At 52.0% G+C, this 14,815-nt stretch overlaps 1 protein-coding gene across 1 annotated transcript; it reads right to left on the reverse strand.

Annotated features, from left to right (window-relative positions):
• Positions 1-1,455: 1,455 nt before the first annotated feature.
• LOC115616050 (tubulin monoglycylase TTLL3-like) lies at positions 1,456-6,760 on the reverse strand. Its single transcript, XM_030504864.1, is given in 12 exon segments — positions 1,456-2,262; positions 2,954-3,328; positions 3,330-3,390; positions 3,469-3,715; positions 3,800-3,948; positions 4,031-4,199; positions 4,369-4,467; positions 4,565-4,679; positions 4,774-4,902; positions 5,013-5,530; positions 6,248-6,362; positions 6,683-6,760. Coding segments are annotated over 12 exon segments (2,862 nt in total).
• Positions 6,761-14,815: the final 8,055 nt, after the last annotated feature.

Genomic DNA, 14,815 nt, shown 5'->3' on the forward strand with positions numbered 1-14,815 from the left:
CAACCCTTCATGCCCCATGCTGGGTGCCACAAAGAACTGTTGTGGTTTAAGCCCACCTGGTAACTCAGAACCAGGCAGCCGCTCGCTCACTCCCCGCCTTCTTCCTCCCCCTGCTCCTGGAGGGATGGGGAGGAGAATTGAAAGAATCTAACTCCCACGGGTTGAGATAAGAGCAGCCCAGTAACTAAGGTATAACACAAACCTACTACTGCTACCACCAATAATAACTATAAGGGTAATAACAAGGGGAGAGAATACAATTGCTCACCACTCGCTGACTAATACCCAGCCTGACCCGAGCAGTGATGTGGGCGTTCTGGGTAACTCCCCCTGGTTTCTCTACTGGGCATGACGTGCTGTGATATAGAATACCCCTTTGGCCAGTCTGGGCCAGGTGTCCTGTCTCTGCTTACTCCCATCTTCTCCTCCTCCCTGTCAGAGCATGAGGCTGAGAAATTCCTCGATCGGAGTAACCATTACTTTGCAAGAACTAAAAACACCGGTGTGTTATCAGTACCGTTCCCTGACTGAAGTTGAAAACACAGCAGTGCGCCACCTACTAAGAAGGAGAAAAATGACTGCTACTGCTGAACCCAGGACAGTATCCACCCCTTATTCCATACCATTCATGTCATGCTCAGGTCCCACATTTGCCAATATACCATCACTTTTGTCTCATGTGTATATATATACACACATTCAAAGAGATATCATTTCTTAGTCCATGGGCCATCCCTATAAAAGTTGCTGAATTCATTTAGTCCGTAATGTCAGGCTTCCTCCCCTTTAACAGGAGAGACAGTGTGTAGTCTTGAATTGTTGCCTGCTGACAGCACCACTAAACTCATCACTACTGGGCTTGTCTTGTTTAGTCAAAGTTCGCTCTTTGTTGGGGTGGTGACCGGAGGGAAGTCAGGATCAGTTGCTGGTGACCTGAGGACAGTTCTGCTGCTGCTGCTACTGGCTTTTCCATGACTTTATTCTCTGCTGATGATCATGACAGCACATATCTTCTTTCCAAAAGCCCAGAGTGGTGGAGATGGGCATCTAGCTGATGGGCTGTAAAAGTGTTATATAGCAGGCAACAGCATCTAATTGAGTTAATTGGCTGAATGAATGTTTGAGTTCAGTGTCCTGTCTCTCCTGCCTCCTGGCTTCCCCTCCTCCCTGGCAAAGCATGTGACTGAGAACGTCCTTGATCGGAGTAAGCATTACTTAGCAAGAACTAAAAACATTGGTGTGTTATCAGTGTTCTTCTCAGGCTAAAGTCAAAACCACAGCAGTGCACCAGCTATTAGGAAAGAGAAATGACTGCTACACCTGAACCCAGGACAATAGCCCCCATGGCGGGTGTGATGGGTGCTCCTGTGGAGTGACAGTTTCTGGTTGACGTAAGGCGGAAGTGGTTGCTGCCATGTTGCCCCACTTAGGGTGGGCAGGACGCTGTCCCCTCCTTCATGCCTTATCGTTGCAGCTCTTCCTCCTGCCCCCGGACGCTGCTGCGTGTCCCCTGCCTGCAGCATGGCTCTGCTGCCCAGGGTGTGCAGGCAGGGTTGTTGGTGGGCCTGTGGCCGGTGGAGCGGGTGCCCTGGCCAGGGTACTGGCCTCAAGCTGGGGCAGAGAGATCTGGGCCCACCGGAACAGGAGGTTTGGCTGTGGTGGTGCCTGGGGGACAGAGCCGGAGGAGGAGAAGCGCGATTGTCCTGGGGGAGCTGGCTCGACCTGTGCTGCTCCTCCAGCCTGTGGGAGCTGAGTGGTTCTGCCCCACTTGGACATCACAGGTGGCCTGGGCACCACTGGAGGCCTGGGCTCTATAGGGGGGTTGGTGACCAGAGGAGGCTTGGCGACTATAAGTGGCCTGGAGACCACTGGAGGCCTGGGCACCACAGGAGGTTTGGGCTCTACAGGGGGCTTGGTGACCATAGGATGTTTGGTGTCCCTAAGTGGCTTGGGCACCACAGGGGGCCTGGGCATCACAGGAAGCTTGGTGTCTGTAAGTGGTCTGGAGACCACTGGAAGCTTAGGCACCGCAGGAGGCTTGGGCTCTATAGGTGGCTTGGTGACTATAGGAGGCTTGGTGTCCATAGGCGGCACCACAGGTGACTTGGGCACCACAGGTGTCTTGGGCATCACCGGGCGGACAAGAGGCGAGATGTTGGGGAGTTTGGCCTGGGGTTGTTGCTCTTGAAGCTGGGGCTTCATTAGCGAGTAGCCTTCCACCACCAGCTTCAGCCCCAGGCAGGGAGGCACGGGCACGACTGCCTGCAGGGAAACAGGGAATCAACTGGGTTGGAAAAGAGCTTAAGATCATCACGTCCAACTGTTCCCCAGCACTGCCAAGGCCACCACTAACCCATGTCCCTGAGGGCCTTGTCTATGTGGGTTTTGAACCCCTCCATGGACAGTGACCCCTTTCTTCCCTGAGCAGCCTGTTCCAATGCTTGATCCACCCCTTTGGGGGAAGTAAGTGTTCCTAATCTCCAGCCTAAACCTCCCCTGGTGCAGCTTGAGGCTGTTTCCTCTTGTTCTGTTGCTTGTTCCTCGCGAGCAGAGACCAGCCTCCTCCTGGCTCCATCCTCCCTTCAGGCAGTTGTAGAGAGTGATAAGGTCCCCTTGAGCCTTTTCTAGACTAAACCCCCCAGATCCCTCAGCCGTTCCCTATTGCACTTGTGCTCTAGGCCCTTCACCAGCTCTGTTGCCCTTCTCTGGCCCCACTCCCGCACCTCCATGTCTCTCTGGCAGTGAGGGGCCCAGAACTGAACACAGGATTTGAAGTGCAGCCTCACCAGGGCCCAGTGGAGGGGGACAATCGCTGCCCTGACCCTGCTGTCACACTGGTGCTGATATAGGCTAGGTTGCCATTGGCCTTCTTGGCTGCCTGGGTGCAAGCTGCTCATGTTCGGGTGGGGAGTGGGTGCTCGGGGTGCCCATCCCAGAGCCCCCCCAAACCCACCTCTTTGTATATGAGGTCGAAGGCACCGATGGAGCAGCGGGAGTTCTCCCTCTGGTCCAGGACCACGCGCAATGTGTCGCGCTGGACGGCAGCGCAGAGCCGTCGGGTCACCGCCGAGCAGGGTGCCATGGTGGGACTGGCGTTGATTTCCAGCAGCCAGGGCTTGCAATCCTCCCCAAACATGAAGTCTGCTCCGTAAAGCTCAAAGCTGCCCTTGCGGGCCCCCACCAGCTCCTGGGCGCTGCACAGAGCAGCCACCACCGCCTCCTTCATGCCAGGGACGATCACCTTCTCCCAGGCGTCCGCATGCCCCGCTTCCTGCAGATAGAGCCGGAACTGCTGGCTGGACCAGATCAGGTCGCGGGGCAGTTTGGGGATGCTGGCCCCTAGCCATCCTCCACTGCTTCTGGATGGACACATTGCAGAGGTGCCGGGAGCTGGTGTGGGGAGAGCAAGGACAGGTCAGAGGGGTGCTGGGGTGCCGGCTGTGCGGCGCCGGGGTGGGGGGCACTCACGGGTGCAGGCGATGCAGAGAGAAGGGCCGGGAGCAGAAGCGCACGTAGCTGTCCCGGTAGAACCAGATAGTGAGCGGGTTCCAGTTGGTCACTAGGAGCCATTGTCGCAGGTCACATTTGGTGCCCAAGATGAGCAGCGGCCGCTCCACGTATTTTTGCGCCACCCATTGTCCCGGCTGCACTGAGGGTGCCGTGCATTTCTCTGCCAGCTCCAGCACCTCCTCCAGCCTTGCTGAGCAGGTGATGCCTGCGAGGGGGGACACACGGTGCCGGTGAGATCCCTCCTCGCCAGGAAGCCTGTGCCCAAACCCCCTTTTCCCCTTGGCTTCACCTCTACCGCGGGACTTGGCTCCAGGCTTGATTATCCACAGATTACGGACACCCTCCATGCCGAGCTGGGGCAGCCGTGCCTGCAGCTTCTGCAGCAGGGCCCTGCACTGATCCCGCTGCAGGACGCTGGGTGCCAGCCTGGCCTTCTCGCTGTAGGGTGGTGACACGGGGGGCTTAGCACCAGCACTGCCATGCTGTGTGCCCCCCCCAACCCATTGCACCCTGCACGTACTGCACCACGCGGTAGTACTCCTGCAGGAAGCAGTCCCAGTCGGCGTCAGTGACACGGAGCATCGGGGAGGCTCGGTCAATGTCGCGGTGCTCCAGCCTGTCTAGCTGCACCCTGCATATCTGCAGTGCGGCCTCCAGCAGCTCGGGGGGCGATGTTGGTGCTGGACCTGCTGCAAGTGGCATGGGCTGAGGGGCATGGCTGCTGGCAACCCATGGGATGCATGGCTTTGGGTGCATCGGGGTCCCAAGCCACAGCCCCGAGCAGAGGCTCACCCCACAGCCATGGCCCTGAGCCTGAGCTCCTCCCCACCCCCACCAGGCCCATCTGCACACACTCACCTGCCCCCTTGCCAGGTTGCTCCGCCACCCCTGGCATGTCCTCAGCCTTCTCTGCAGCCAGTTTGATCAGGCTGCGAGCTGCCGTCAGGCGGAAATCCCCTGCAAAGGATTCAAGTTGTCCTCACCCCATCCTGCCCAGGACGCAGGGGGACCTGAGATGTGGCAGGGGGGCAGAAGGTCAATAGCCCCAGCTTACCGATGAAGGCTTGTCGCTCGTCCTCAGCCCCCAGGCGGTAGCACCGTGGGAAGAATGTGGTGGGATCCGCTTGGTGGAACCAGGGCAGGTTTTGGAGGTTGGCACACAGCCCCTCCTATGTAGAAGGACAAGAGTGGCAGTCGGTGCTGGACCCACCGCCACCCCTGTTCATCCCCAGCACCGCGTCCCCGGTGTCTCCAGGCTCTCACCTTGGTGGTGAAGCCTCCAATGCCAGCAAAGTGATTCACCACCTGGTCCTCCTGCAGCTGCCGATAGTCTATAGCATTGCACCGGCTCGTCCAGATGAAAGTCGGCATCTGGTCTCGCACCATGGAGGACTGAGGGAGGAACAGAAGGGACCAGAGTGAGCTGTGGAGTCCTCATCTCACTCTCACTGCCCAGCCCAGGCTGTGCTTTGTGGAGTCCAGCCCTGGCCCTCTCCACTAACCATCACGTTGTGGATGCCTTCGGGGTCCTCAGCATACCACTGGACCTTCTTCTGCTCTTCCTCCTCCTTCTCAAGAAGCTCTGGGATCTCCACCAAGGGCTGAGCTGAACAGGATGCTGACCCTGGCTCTGGGTGGAACGCTGCCTCCCACTGCTTCTCAGCACCACCACCGTCCTCCTCCTCCTCCTCCTCTTCCTCCTCCAGCAGCTTTTTGGTGTCCTTCTGCTGCCCTCCACGGGTGCCCACCCTGATAGTGTTGGAGAATTTCTTCTCCACCCAGCCTCGTGCCCGCAGCAGCTTGCAGATCACAGGGTAGGGGCCCTGTATTGAGAAGATCTTCTTCTCCTGGGGAGGGACACGAGTGGTCAGCCATAAATGCAATAGACACATGTTCATGGAATGTTGTGGGGGGTATGTGTGTAATTGGGCCCCACCTTTGACAGCCTCCTCCACATGCTCTCTGGCTTTCTTCAGCAGCTCCATGTTGACTGACTGCTGCTGTTTGGCGCTGTCAGGAGCTGCCAAGGACAAGCCAGGCTGAGCCACTGGCCCTGTGTCCCCAGCCCCATGGCAGGGACAGCAGGACAAGGGGTGGAGGCACCCACCTTTTTGCGGCTCCCTGCTTGAGCTGGAGCTGCTCAGCACAGCATGCGCCAAGCCAGAGAGCTTCATGCCGGAGTCCCGGCTCCTCTACGCCCCCCAGGGGTGTTTCACGGGGCCCGAAGGCCCTACTCGAACTGTTGTTGAAATTCCTCAACAATAGCAGGAACGTCTTCTAGTCTGGCAGTCGTCCCCCCCCAGACAAGCCGGGGGCTTCTGTGTGCCAAAGAGAGATTGACTCCTTCCAGCAAAAGCCTGAGGGCGAGGGAAGCTGCGTGTGACTTTGCATCCCCCTGGCACAAGTGCATCCCCTCTCCTTTTGGGGATCGAGGTGGGGTCCAGCGCATGGACCCCCCCCAACCCCTGCACCAGCCCCGCCACCGCACTGGCCCCACTGCCTCGAAGCGGGACAAACACCAGCCCCCCAGTGTCATGTGTGTTGCCCCCCAACCTCCCAGCCCTCTTTCCCACACCCTTTCGCTTCGAGAAAGTCCCCAACCCTCAAACCCTTTCGTGCCCCACATGCCGACGCTCCCCCCAATTCCTTTGGTGCCCTCCAGCCCCGTACAACCCCATTTATCCCTCCATTTTCGGCCACCCCTCCCCGCTCCTCCCAGCGCAGGTCCTGCCCGCACCGTCGGGACCGCCCTCTCTGTTAGCGGTTGCTGTGCCGCCCCACGAGGAGCCCGGGCGCACAACGGCCTGGCGCGTTCCGTGCCCCCGCCCAGGCCTTCCGCGGGCCCCGGGGAGCTGCGGGCAAGAGGAGAGGGGCGGCTGAGAGCCCCCGTGTGCCCCATCGCCCTGGGACTAAGTCCCCAATGGCTGCTGCCCCCCCCCCCAGCGTGCTCTGGGCATCCCAAACCCAGCCCTTCCCCAGCAAAGGGGGCACAGGCACCCCGGGACATCCTCCTGCCCTTGTCCCCAAGAGGAGCTTGGGCACAATGGCATCACTGTCCCCACAGATGGGACTGGGGGCTCTGGGCACAAAGGGCATGCTGGCTTGGAGCCCCACGCCCCGCTCCCAAAATCCCAACATGAGGGATCTGCCTTCTCCTGTTCCAGAGCCTCACATTCTTGAGGAATTCCTCTGCCATGATGCGGGCCCTGGCGTTGACAGGCAGCTTCATCTCGCTGATCTCCTTGTCCATCCATGAAGTGGATGGACAAAGTGCACCAGCTTGTGCTTGTTACAGCTGAACCCAGGACAGTATCCACCCCTTATTCCATACCATTCACATCATGCTCAGATCCCATATTTTTCAATATACCGTCACTTTTATCTCATGTATATATATATACACACACAAAGAGATATCATTTCTTAGTCCATGGGCCATCCCTATAAAATTTGCTGAATTCATTCAGTCCATGATGTCAGGCTCCGTCTCTTGTAACGGTCTCTTAGGGCAGGAGAGATGGTGTGTAGTGTTGGGTTGTTGCCTGCTGACAACACTGTTGAACTCATCTGGTCTCTGCTGAGCTCGTCTGGTTTCATCTAAGTTCCTTCTTTGTTGGGGTGATGATCGGAGGGAAGTCAGGGTCAGTCAATAGTGACCTGTGGACAGTTCTGCTGCTGCTGGTTTTTCCGTTACTCTATTCTCTGCTGCTGATGATGACAGCAGGTCTTCTTTTCAAGCTGCTCGGCTTCCCTACCTTCTAGTTCGTGACAGTCAGCCCTATTGCCCCAGCATCAGAGCAACCAGGTGACGATGCACTCCCCTGGAAGACAGCTGAAATCTTTTTGTATATTCCACAGCTTGGTCGAGGTTTGGGCTTGAGAAGTTACCTCTTCCTCTGATTCCTGTAGTAATAACTCTTGTTCAGATGCTGTCCCCTGTAGTGTGCGCATTGGGTCTTCATCTTTCTTCACTGCACGGGTTGTTCTTTGTGGCTTTTGTTTGCTTTTCCACTTGCTTGTAGGGGCAACCAATATTGGCACATATTGGTCCTTTGGTGCAGCTGCAGTGTCTGTCACTGTGGTTGGAGTGGCTGCAGTCTTTCACTGTGGTTGGAGTACTGATCGAAGTAAGCATTACTTAGCAACAACTAAAAACATCGGTGTGTTATCAGCATTGTTCTCAAGCTAACGTCGAAAACACAGCACTGCACCAGCTACTGAGAAGGAGAAAAATAACTTTTACAGCTGAACGCGGGACACTTGTCCGTTTCCCTTGTTGTGTAGCACCTTACTCCAAATGAGGTCTCATTGGAGTAAAAGTAACCCTGTGGAGAGAGGAAGTGCTCCTCAGGTTGTTTCCTTTTAATTTCCTGATATGTAGCTTGCTGCAGGTGAAATAGGTGTTGTCTTGTGAAGAGCAGCCAGTGGCTGAGGCTGTATCTTACAAACCTTCTTTGTGAGGGATGGTTGTTTAGTGTGCTTCATGGGAGACTTTAAGGAAGTGTCTCATTTGAACATTTCATACTCTGGACCTTGATGCTAGGGACTGGAATTCCTTGTGAGAAGATGATGAATGTGGGTGAAAGCAGGAAAAAAGTGTTTGGTTTGGTCAAAGAGAAATATGGAAGATGGGAAAAACGAAGACCATGAAAAGTTTCACATAGACAATGCAGAGTCTAGTTTCTTGGAGACTATTGAAGGATAAACTTATGAAATATTTAAGGCGTGCTTCTCACTAACTACATTCACAAGTAGATCTTCCTTCTTCCCGTTAAAGCGTAGCACCGCAATTCTCTGACAGCTTGCATTACATTCAGCAGGACCATGTAGAATCACATCATGTTATGTTGGGGTTATTTTCCTCTGCCTGGTACTAACAGGACGTGACATTACACGAGTGAGCTAATGTAGCTAAAGTAGCTGTGGTGGTATGGGCTATGACAGTTGAATTGCAGTCAGGAAGGTGAAAGGAAAATAAAGCAAAGAAAAAATAATCTGTTCTTTAGAAAGTGTACTAATTTTGCGAGCGATAGGATTCAAAGTAGACATTGCTGAATTATTAGGAAAGGTTTCAGCAATTTTTCTTGGGGAGGAGAGAACTTATCACAATCACAATTTCTGTTTTTTCAAGGTTTATTATTTTAGAGTATTTGCTGATGACTTATAGAGTGTTCTTAAATATTCAGTTTATTTGCTATTTATTTGCAGGGCTGCACTCGGTGCGCTCTGGTGGAGGTCCTCCTGCAGCAGGTGGCTGAGCTGCGGGAGGCTGTTGGAGAGCTAAAAGATGCCAGGGAAGCTGAGAGGAAGCTGGGCTGCTTGCTCCAGGCTCAAACTGCGCAGGGGCTGCAAACGTCCAGCATTGCTCGTATAGGAAAGAAGGAGGGCAGCAACCCAGGAAGCTGGGAATTAGTCACGAGAAAAACGAACAAAAAAAGGAGGAAGAGGACAATTAACAACAAGGGGCTTCCTCCTAAATCTGATGTCCCCACCCAGAACCGCTTCGCGGTTCTGCAGGAGGCTAATGAGAAAGCACCCACCACACCTAATGAGCACCCTGCTGATGCACCAGTAAAGAGGATCGCTACTGGTGCCTCCAGGAAGAAGCGGAGGGTCATAGTAGTAGGGGACTCTACTTTGAAAGGCACAGAGGCACCCATCTGCCGGCCTGATCCAGTCTCGAGGGAGGTGTGTTGCCTGCCGGGGGCTCGGATCAGGGATGTTGCTGAGAGGCTGCCTGCTCTAGTAAGTCCTGCTGACTATTACCCCCTTCTAGTGGTCCATGTGGGTGCTAGAGATATAGACAGCAGTTGCCTGGAGGACATTAAGAAGGACTACAGAGCCCTGGGAGAGGTGGTTAGGGGCTCTGGAGCTCAGATAGTTTTTTCATCGATTCTCCAGGGCAAAGGGGAGGACCTTAAAAAAGCTAGGCGTGTCTGGCAGGTTAATAAATGGTTAGAAAGCTGGTGCCATAGTCAGGGGTTTGGCTATTTAGAACATGGGGCTCCATTTGGGAGGCCAGATCTACTGGAGGCTGGTGGAGCTGGTCTGACAAAGAAGGGGAAGAGCTGTTTTGGTAGGAGGCTTGCCAGGCTGGTCAGGAAAGCTTTAAACTAGATGTGTTGGGGGAGGGGAGCATTGATCCATCCCAACATTCCCGGTCAGTTGCCAGCACCTGTAATAAGTGCTTGGAGCGATGTAGAGATGTTCCAGCTGCCCCAGCCATTGAGTCGGCTTCATTTGGAGCTCGGCTAAGGTGCCTCTATACGAACGCCCGTAGTATGGGGAACAAGCAAGAGGAATTAGAGATGTGTGCAAGGCTACGGGAATATGATGTCATTGGTATCACAGAAACATGGTGGGATGGCTCCTATGACTGGAATGTTGGAATGGAAGGTTACAGGCTGTTTAGAAAAGACAGGCCAGGCAGACGGGGAGGGGGCGTTGCTATCTATGTCAGTGATAGGCTAGAGAGTATGGAACTCTGTCTGGGGACGGGTGATGAGGTAACAGAGTGTTTGTGGGTCAGGATCAAAGGGAAAACAGCAACAGGGGACATTACGGTGGGGATCTGTTACAGGCCGCCTTATCAAGAGGACTCTGTGGATGAAGCGCTCTACAGACAGATAGGAGCAGCCTCACGCTCGCAGGCCCTGGTCCTCATGGGGGACTTCAACCATCCTGACATCTGTTGGAGGGACGGTACGGCCCGGCACAAGCAATCCAGGAGGTTCCTCGATTGTGTGGAAGACAACTTCCTCTTTCAAGCAGTAGAGGAGCCGACGAGGAGAGGTGCCATGCTGGACCTTGTGCTCACCAACAGGGAGGGACTGGTTGGAAATGTAACGCTCCAGGGCAGCCTTGGCTCTAGTGATCACGAGATGGTTGAGTTTGAGATCCTCAGGACGGTGAGAAGAGCGTGCAGCAAGCTCACTGCCCTGGACTTCAAGAAAGCAGACTTTGGCCTCTTCAGGAACCTCCTTAGTAAGGTTTCATGGGATACAGTCCTAGAGGGCAGGGGGGCCCAAGACTGCTGGTCGGTATTCAAGGATCACCTGCTACGTGCTCAAGAGTGTTGCATCCCGACTAGAAGAAAGTGCAGCAGGAGGGCCAGGAGACCTCCATGGATGGACAAGGAGCTGCTGAGGAAACTTAGAGGGAAAAAAGAAGCTTATAGAAGGTGGAAGCGAGGACAGGCGGCCTGGGAAGAATACAGGAACATTGCCCGAGAAGCTAGGGACCAGGTTAGGAAAGCTAAGGCCCAGCTAGAATTAAGTTTGGCAAGGGATGTAAAAGATAACAGGAAAGGATTCTATAGATATGTAGCAAATAAAAGACAGGCTAGGGACAATGTAGGCCCTCTCCAGAAGCTATCAGGAGAACTGGCTGCCATGGATTTGGAGAAGGCTGAGGTTCTTAATGACTTCTTTGCCTCAGTCTTCACCAGCAAATGCTCTGACCACACAACCCAAGTCTTGGAAAGCAAATGCAGGGACTGTGAGAACGAAGACCTTAGGCCCACTGTAGGAGAGGATCAGGTTCGAGACCATCTTAAGAACCTGAACGTGCACAAGTCCATGGGACCTGATGAAATCCATCCACGGGTCCTGAAGGAGCTGGCGAATGAAGTTGCTAAGCCACTGTCCATCATATTCGAAAAATCCTGGCAGTCAGGTGAAGTTCCCGATGACTGGAAGAAGAGTAATATAACCCCCATTTTCAAGAAGGGGAAGGTGGAAGACCCGGGGAACTACAGACCAGTCAGCCTCACCTCTGTGCCTGGCAAAATCTTGGAACAGTTTCTCCTGGAAAACATGCGAAGGCACATGAAAAACAATGAGGTGGTTGGTGACAGCCAACATGGCTTCACTAAGGGGAAATCCTGCCTGACCAATTTGGTGGCCTTCTATGATGGAGCCACGGAACTGATGGACAGGGGCAGAGCAGTTGATGTCATCTACCTGGACTTGTGCAAAGCATTCGACACTGTCCCCCATGACATCCTTGTCTCTAAATTGGAGAGACATCAATTTGATAGATGGACCACTCGGTGGATAAAAAACTGGCTCGATGGCCGCACGCAAAGAGTTGTGGTAAATGGCTCGATGTCCAGTTGGAAACCTGTAACGAGTGGTGTCCCTCAGGGATCGGTGTTGGGACCGGTCCTGTTCAACATCTTTGTCGGCGACATGGACAGTGGGATTGAGTGCGCCCTCAGCAAGTTTGCCGACGACACCAAGCTGTGTGGTTCGGTTGATACGCTGGAGGGAAGGGATGCCATCCAGAGGGACCTTGACACGCTTGTGAGGTGGGCCGATGCCAACCTTATGAAGTTTAACCAAGGCAAGTGCAAGGTCCTACATCTGGGTCGGGGCAACCCCAGGCACTGCTACAGGCTGGGCAGAGAAGAGATTCAGAGCAGCCCTGCAGAAAAGGACTTGGGGGTGTTGGTTGACGAGAAGCTTAACATGAGCCAGCAGTGTGCGCTTGCAGCCCAGAAAGCCAACCGTATCCTGGGCTGCATCAAAAGAAGCGTGGCCAGCAGGTCGAAGGAGGTGATCCTGCCCCTCTACTCTGCTCTTGTGAGACCCCACTTGGAGTACTGCGTACAGTTCTGGTGTCCTCAACATAAAAAGGACATGGAGCTGTTGGAGCGAGTCCAGAGGAGGGCCACGAGGATGATAAGAGGGCTGGAGCACCTCCCATATGAAGACAGGCTGAGAAAGTTGGGGCTGTTCAGCCTGGAGAAGAGAAGGCTGCGTGGTGACCTCATAGCAGCCTTCCAGTATCTGAAGGGGGTCTACAAGGATGCTGGGGAGGGACTCTTCCTTAGGGACTGTAGTGGTAGGACAAGGGGTAATGGGTTCAAACTTAAACAGGGGAAGTTTAGATTAGATATAAGGAAGAAGTTCTTTACAGTGAGGGTGGTGAAGCACTGGAATGGGTTGCCCAGGGAGGTTGTGGATGCTCCATCCCTGGCGGTGTTCAAGGCCAGGTTGGACAGAGCCTTGAGCCACATGGTTTAGGGCAAGGTGTCCCTGCCCATGGCAGGGGGGTTGGAACTAGATGATCTTAAGGTCCTTTCCAACCCTTACGATTCTATGATTCTATGATTCTATGATTCTATTTTTGGCAATTAGTCTCTGAAGGCAGATGTTATCATTTCTGCACCTTGGTTGGCTAAAAATGAACAATAAACAAGGGATTTAAGTTATTTTTGCTAATTGCAGGCTTCGTCTTACGAAAATACTCATGACCTGTGGTAGTTTAATCTAACAATAAAAGGCCCTCAGGAAGAATTGGCTGATGTTGTTATCAAAAATGTCTTGAAATCTTATGTTAATTCCAACAGCTTTTGGGGAGACAACTGTGCTATAGGCTCTTTAGAGCAACAATCTATTAACTTCTGCTTCGGGAGTAATGTCTCCCCATGCCACTAGTCACAGAACTCCAGACACAGCCAGCCCCCAATGGCAGGAGCTCTCTCCAAGTCTCAGCGATGTTCGTTTGCATCTTTTTGTTTTCTACCAAGTCTTGCCCTAGATTAGCTGAGTCTGGTTAATGAAGATGCTCATTTGATGTTTGGGTCCAGGCTGTGGGTCCGCTTGATTCAGAACAGAAAATGAATTCAAATATCCCCTTAGCTGGACAGTGCGTAGGGCTGGGTTACGTCCCTCTGCCAGGTTAAGAAATATTTATTTGTATCAAGTAAATAAAAAATGCTGTTAGAAGATAGAGATGTATTTTTGGTGAGGTAGTGTAAATGTCATATCCTATTTGAGCAGAGTTATGATCTGAAGCAATCTTTTAAATGTGGAAAACTGGCTTTTGGCCACTTTGGGGTGGTTAAATCTGTCTGATTTGACCACAGACTCTGTACTGAACATGGGAAATCTTTCTTACTTAGGGGCCTGTCTAAACTAATACATCTCGAAGAAATTCTGAATCAAAGTCTTCTAATAAGAAGCCCACTGTCCTTTTATATTAAAAATAAACTCCTTAGAACTCCTTTTAATCTGAATTTTTATTGCTTTTTAAGTTTTACTGCACTCCACCAACGAGGCACTGTTATTTGGAAAGCACCTCTAATTTCAGACATCTTTCTCCGTGTTTGTTAGCTTATTCCTGATAAAGAGCTCAGAGAAGAGCAGCAAAGTAGTTATGAGCCTAAATAAATGTAACTACAGAGAAAAATTAGATTTTACAGAGTGTGTCTGAGTAAAGAATGATTAGGTGGTGGCAAACAGCGAAGGAGGTCTGGAAGTACCTACAAAATATGAGCTTTGGGGAGGGAAGAATTATTTACAGGTAGAAAGTGTAAGAGAGAGTAATGTAGTGAAACAAAGGAAAACGTCTCAAGTATCAGCCAAACTTCTGACAGAGAGATGTATTGTGTTATGATATGGTCTCTCTGGGCAAATGGCTGTAGTTCAGTGTCTGGCACATTTGAAGCTAGACTAGATAAGACACTGAAAAATGAATAAGGAACAATCCTACAGTGACAGGAAGATGAACTGGAAGACCCAAGTGGTTGCTACCAATCTCAAGATCCCATGCTATCATTCCACATATGCAGAGCCTAGGAAAAGAGATATTTTTTCTGTATTCATGCAAAGTAAAGAGGTTTGACTGTGCCATCTGTAGTAATCATGTCTTGGCTGAGATGAAAGGTGAGGTGAGGATTCCAGTAAGCTTAATTCTGTTGTTATAATATTTAAAAAGAACCCAGTTATTTTCCTTAAATATATTTAAAAAAATCTGTATCAAAAGAAAAAAAAAAAAAAAGAAGAAAGTTTAAAATGAAGGATTCCTGCATATCTGGTTGCCTCTTAGGACTGAAATGGATAAGCTGTGAGAAAAAATTAAAAACCAAACTGTATTGTGTCTGATGGATAATGCTGCCAGAGCCTGGGGATGTGTCATCTGTCTGAAGCTCAACAGAACTTACATTTATAAAGTAGCAACAACAACAACGAAATTCTAAGCAATAATTGGATTTCCCACCAAATATCAGAAACTTTAAAAAAATGTGAAACTTTTTTTTTAGGAAAGAAATTAGAGCTGATTTAGAAAACTCCAGAAGCGTGTGTTACATTCTTCAAACCCCAGGGTGAACACTTAGGTGCTTTTGTGAAGCAAACGCATGATTTATCAGTAGAAAAAAGAAATATTCAATACTTCCATTGGTTTTCAAGGTAGTTATCACTGTGGAGATGGTGCTGAGCATTACCTCATCAGAGCAGGAGTGTCTCTGCTCTGAGGTGGTACCTTGCAGCTGGCCTGAGGTACAGAGTTGGGAGTAGCT

This window comes from Strigops habroptila, chromosome 12 (assembly GCF_004027225.2).
Source record: "Strigops habroptila isolate Jane chromosome 12, bStrHab1.2.pri, whole genome shotgun sequence".
Taxonomy (NCBI): domain Eukaryota; kingdom Metazoa; phylum Chordata; class Aves; order Psittaciformes; family Psittacidae; genus Strigops; species Strigops habroptila.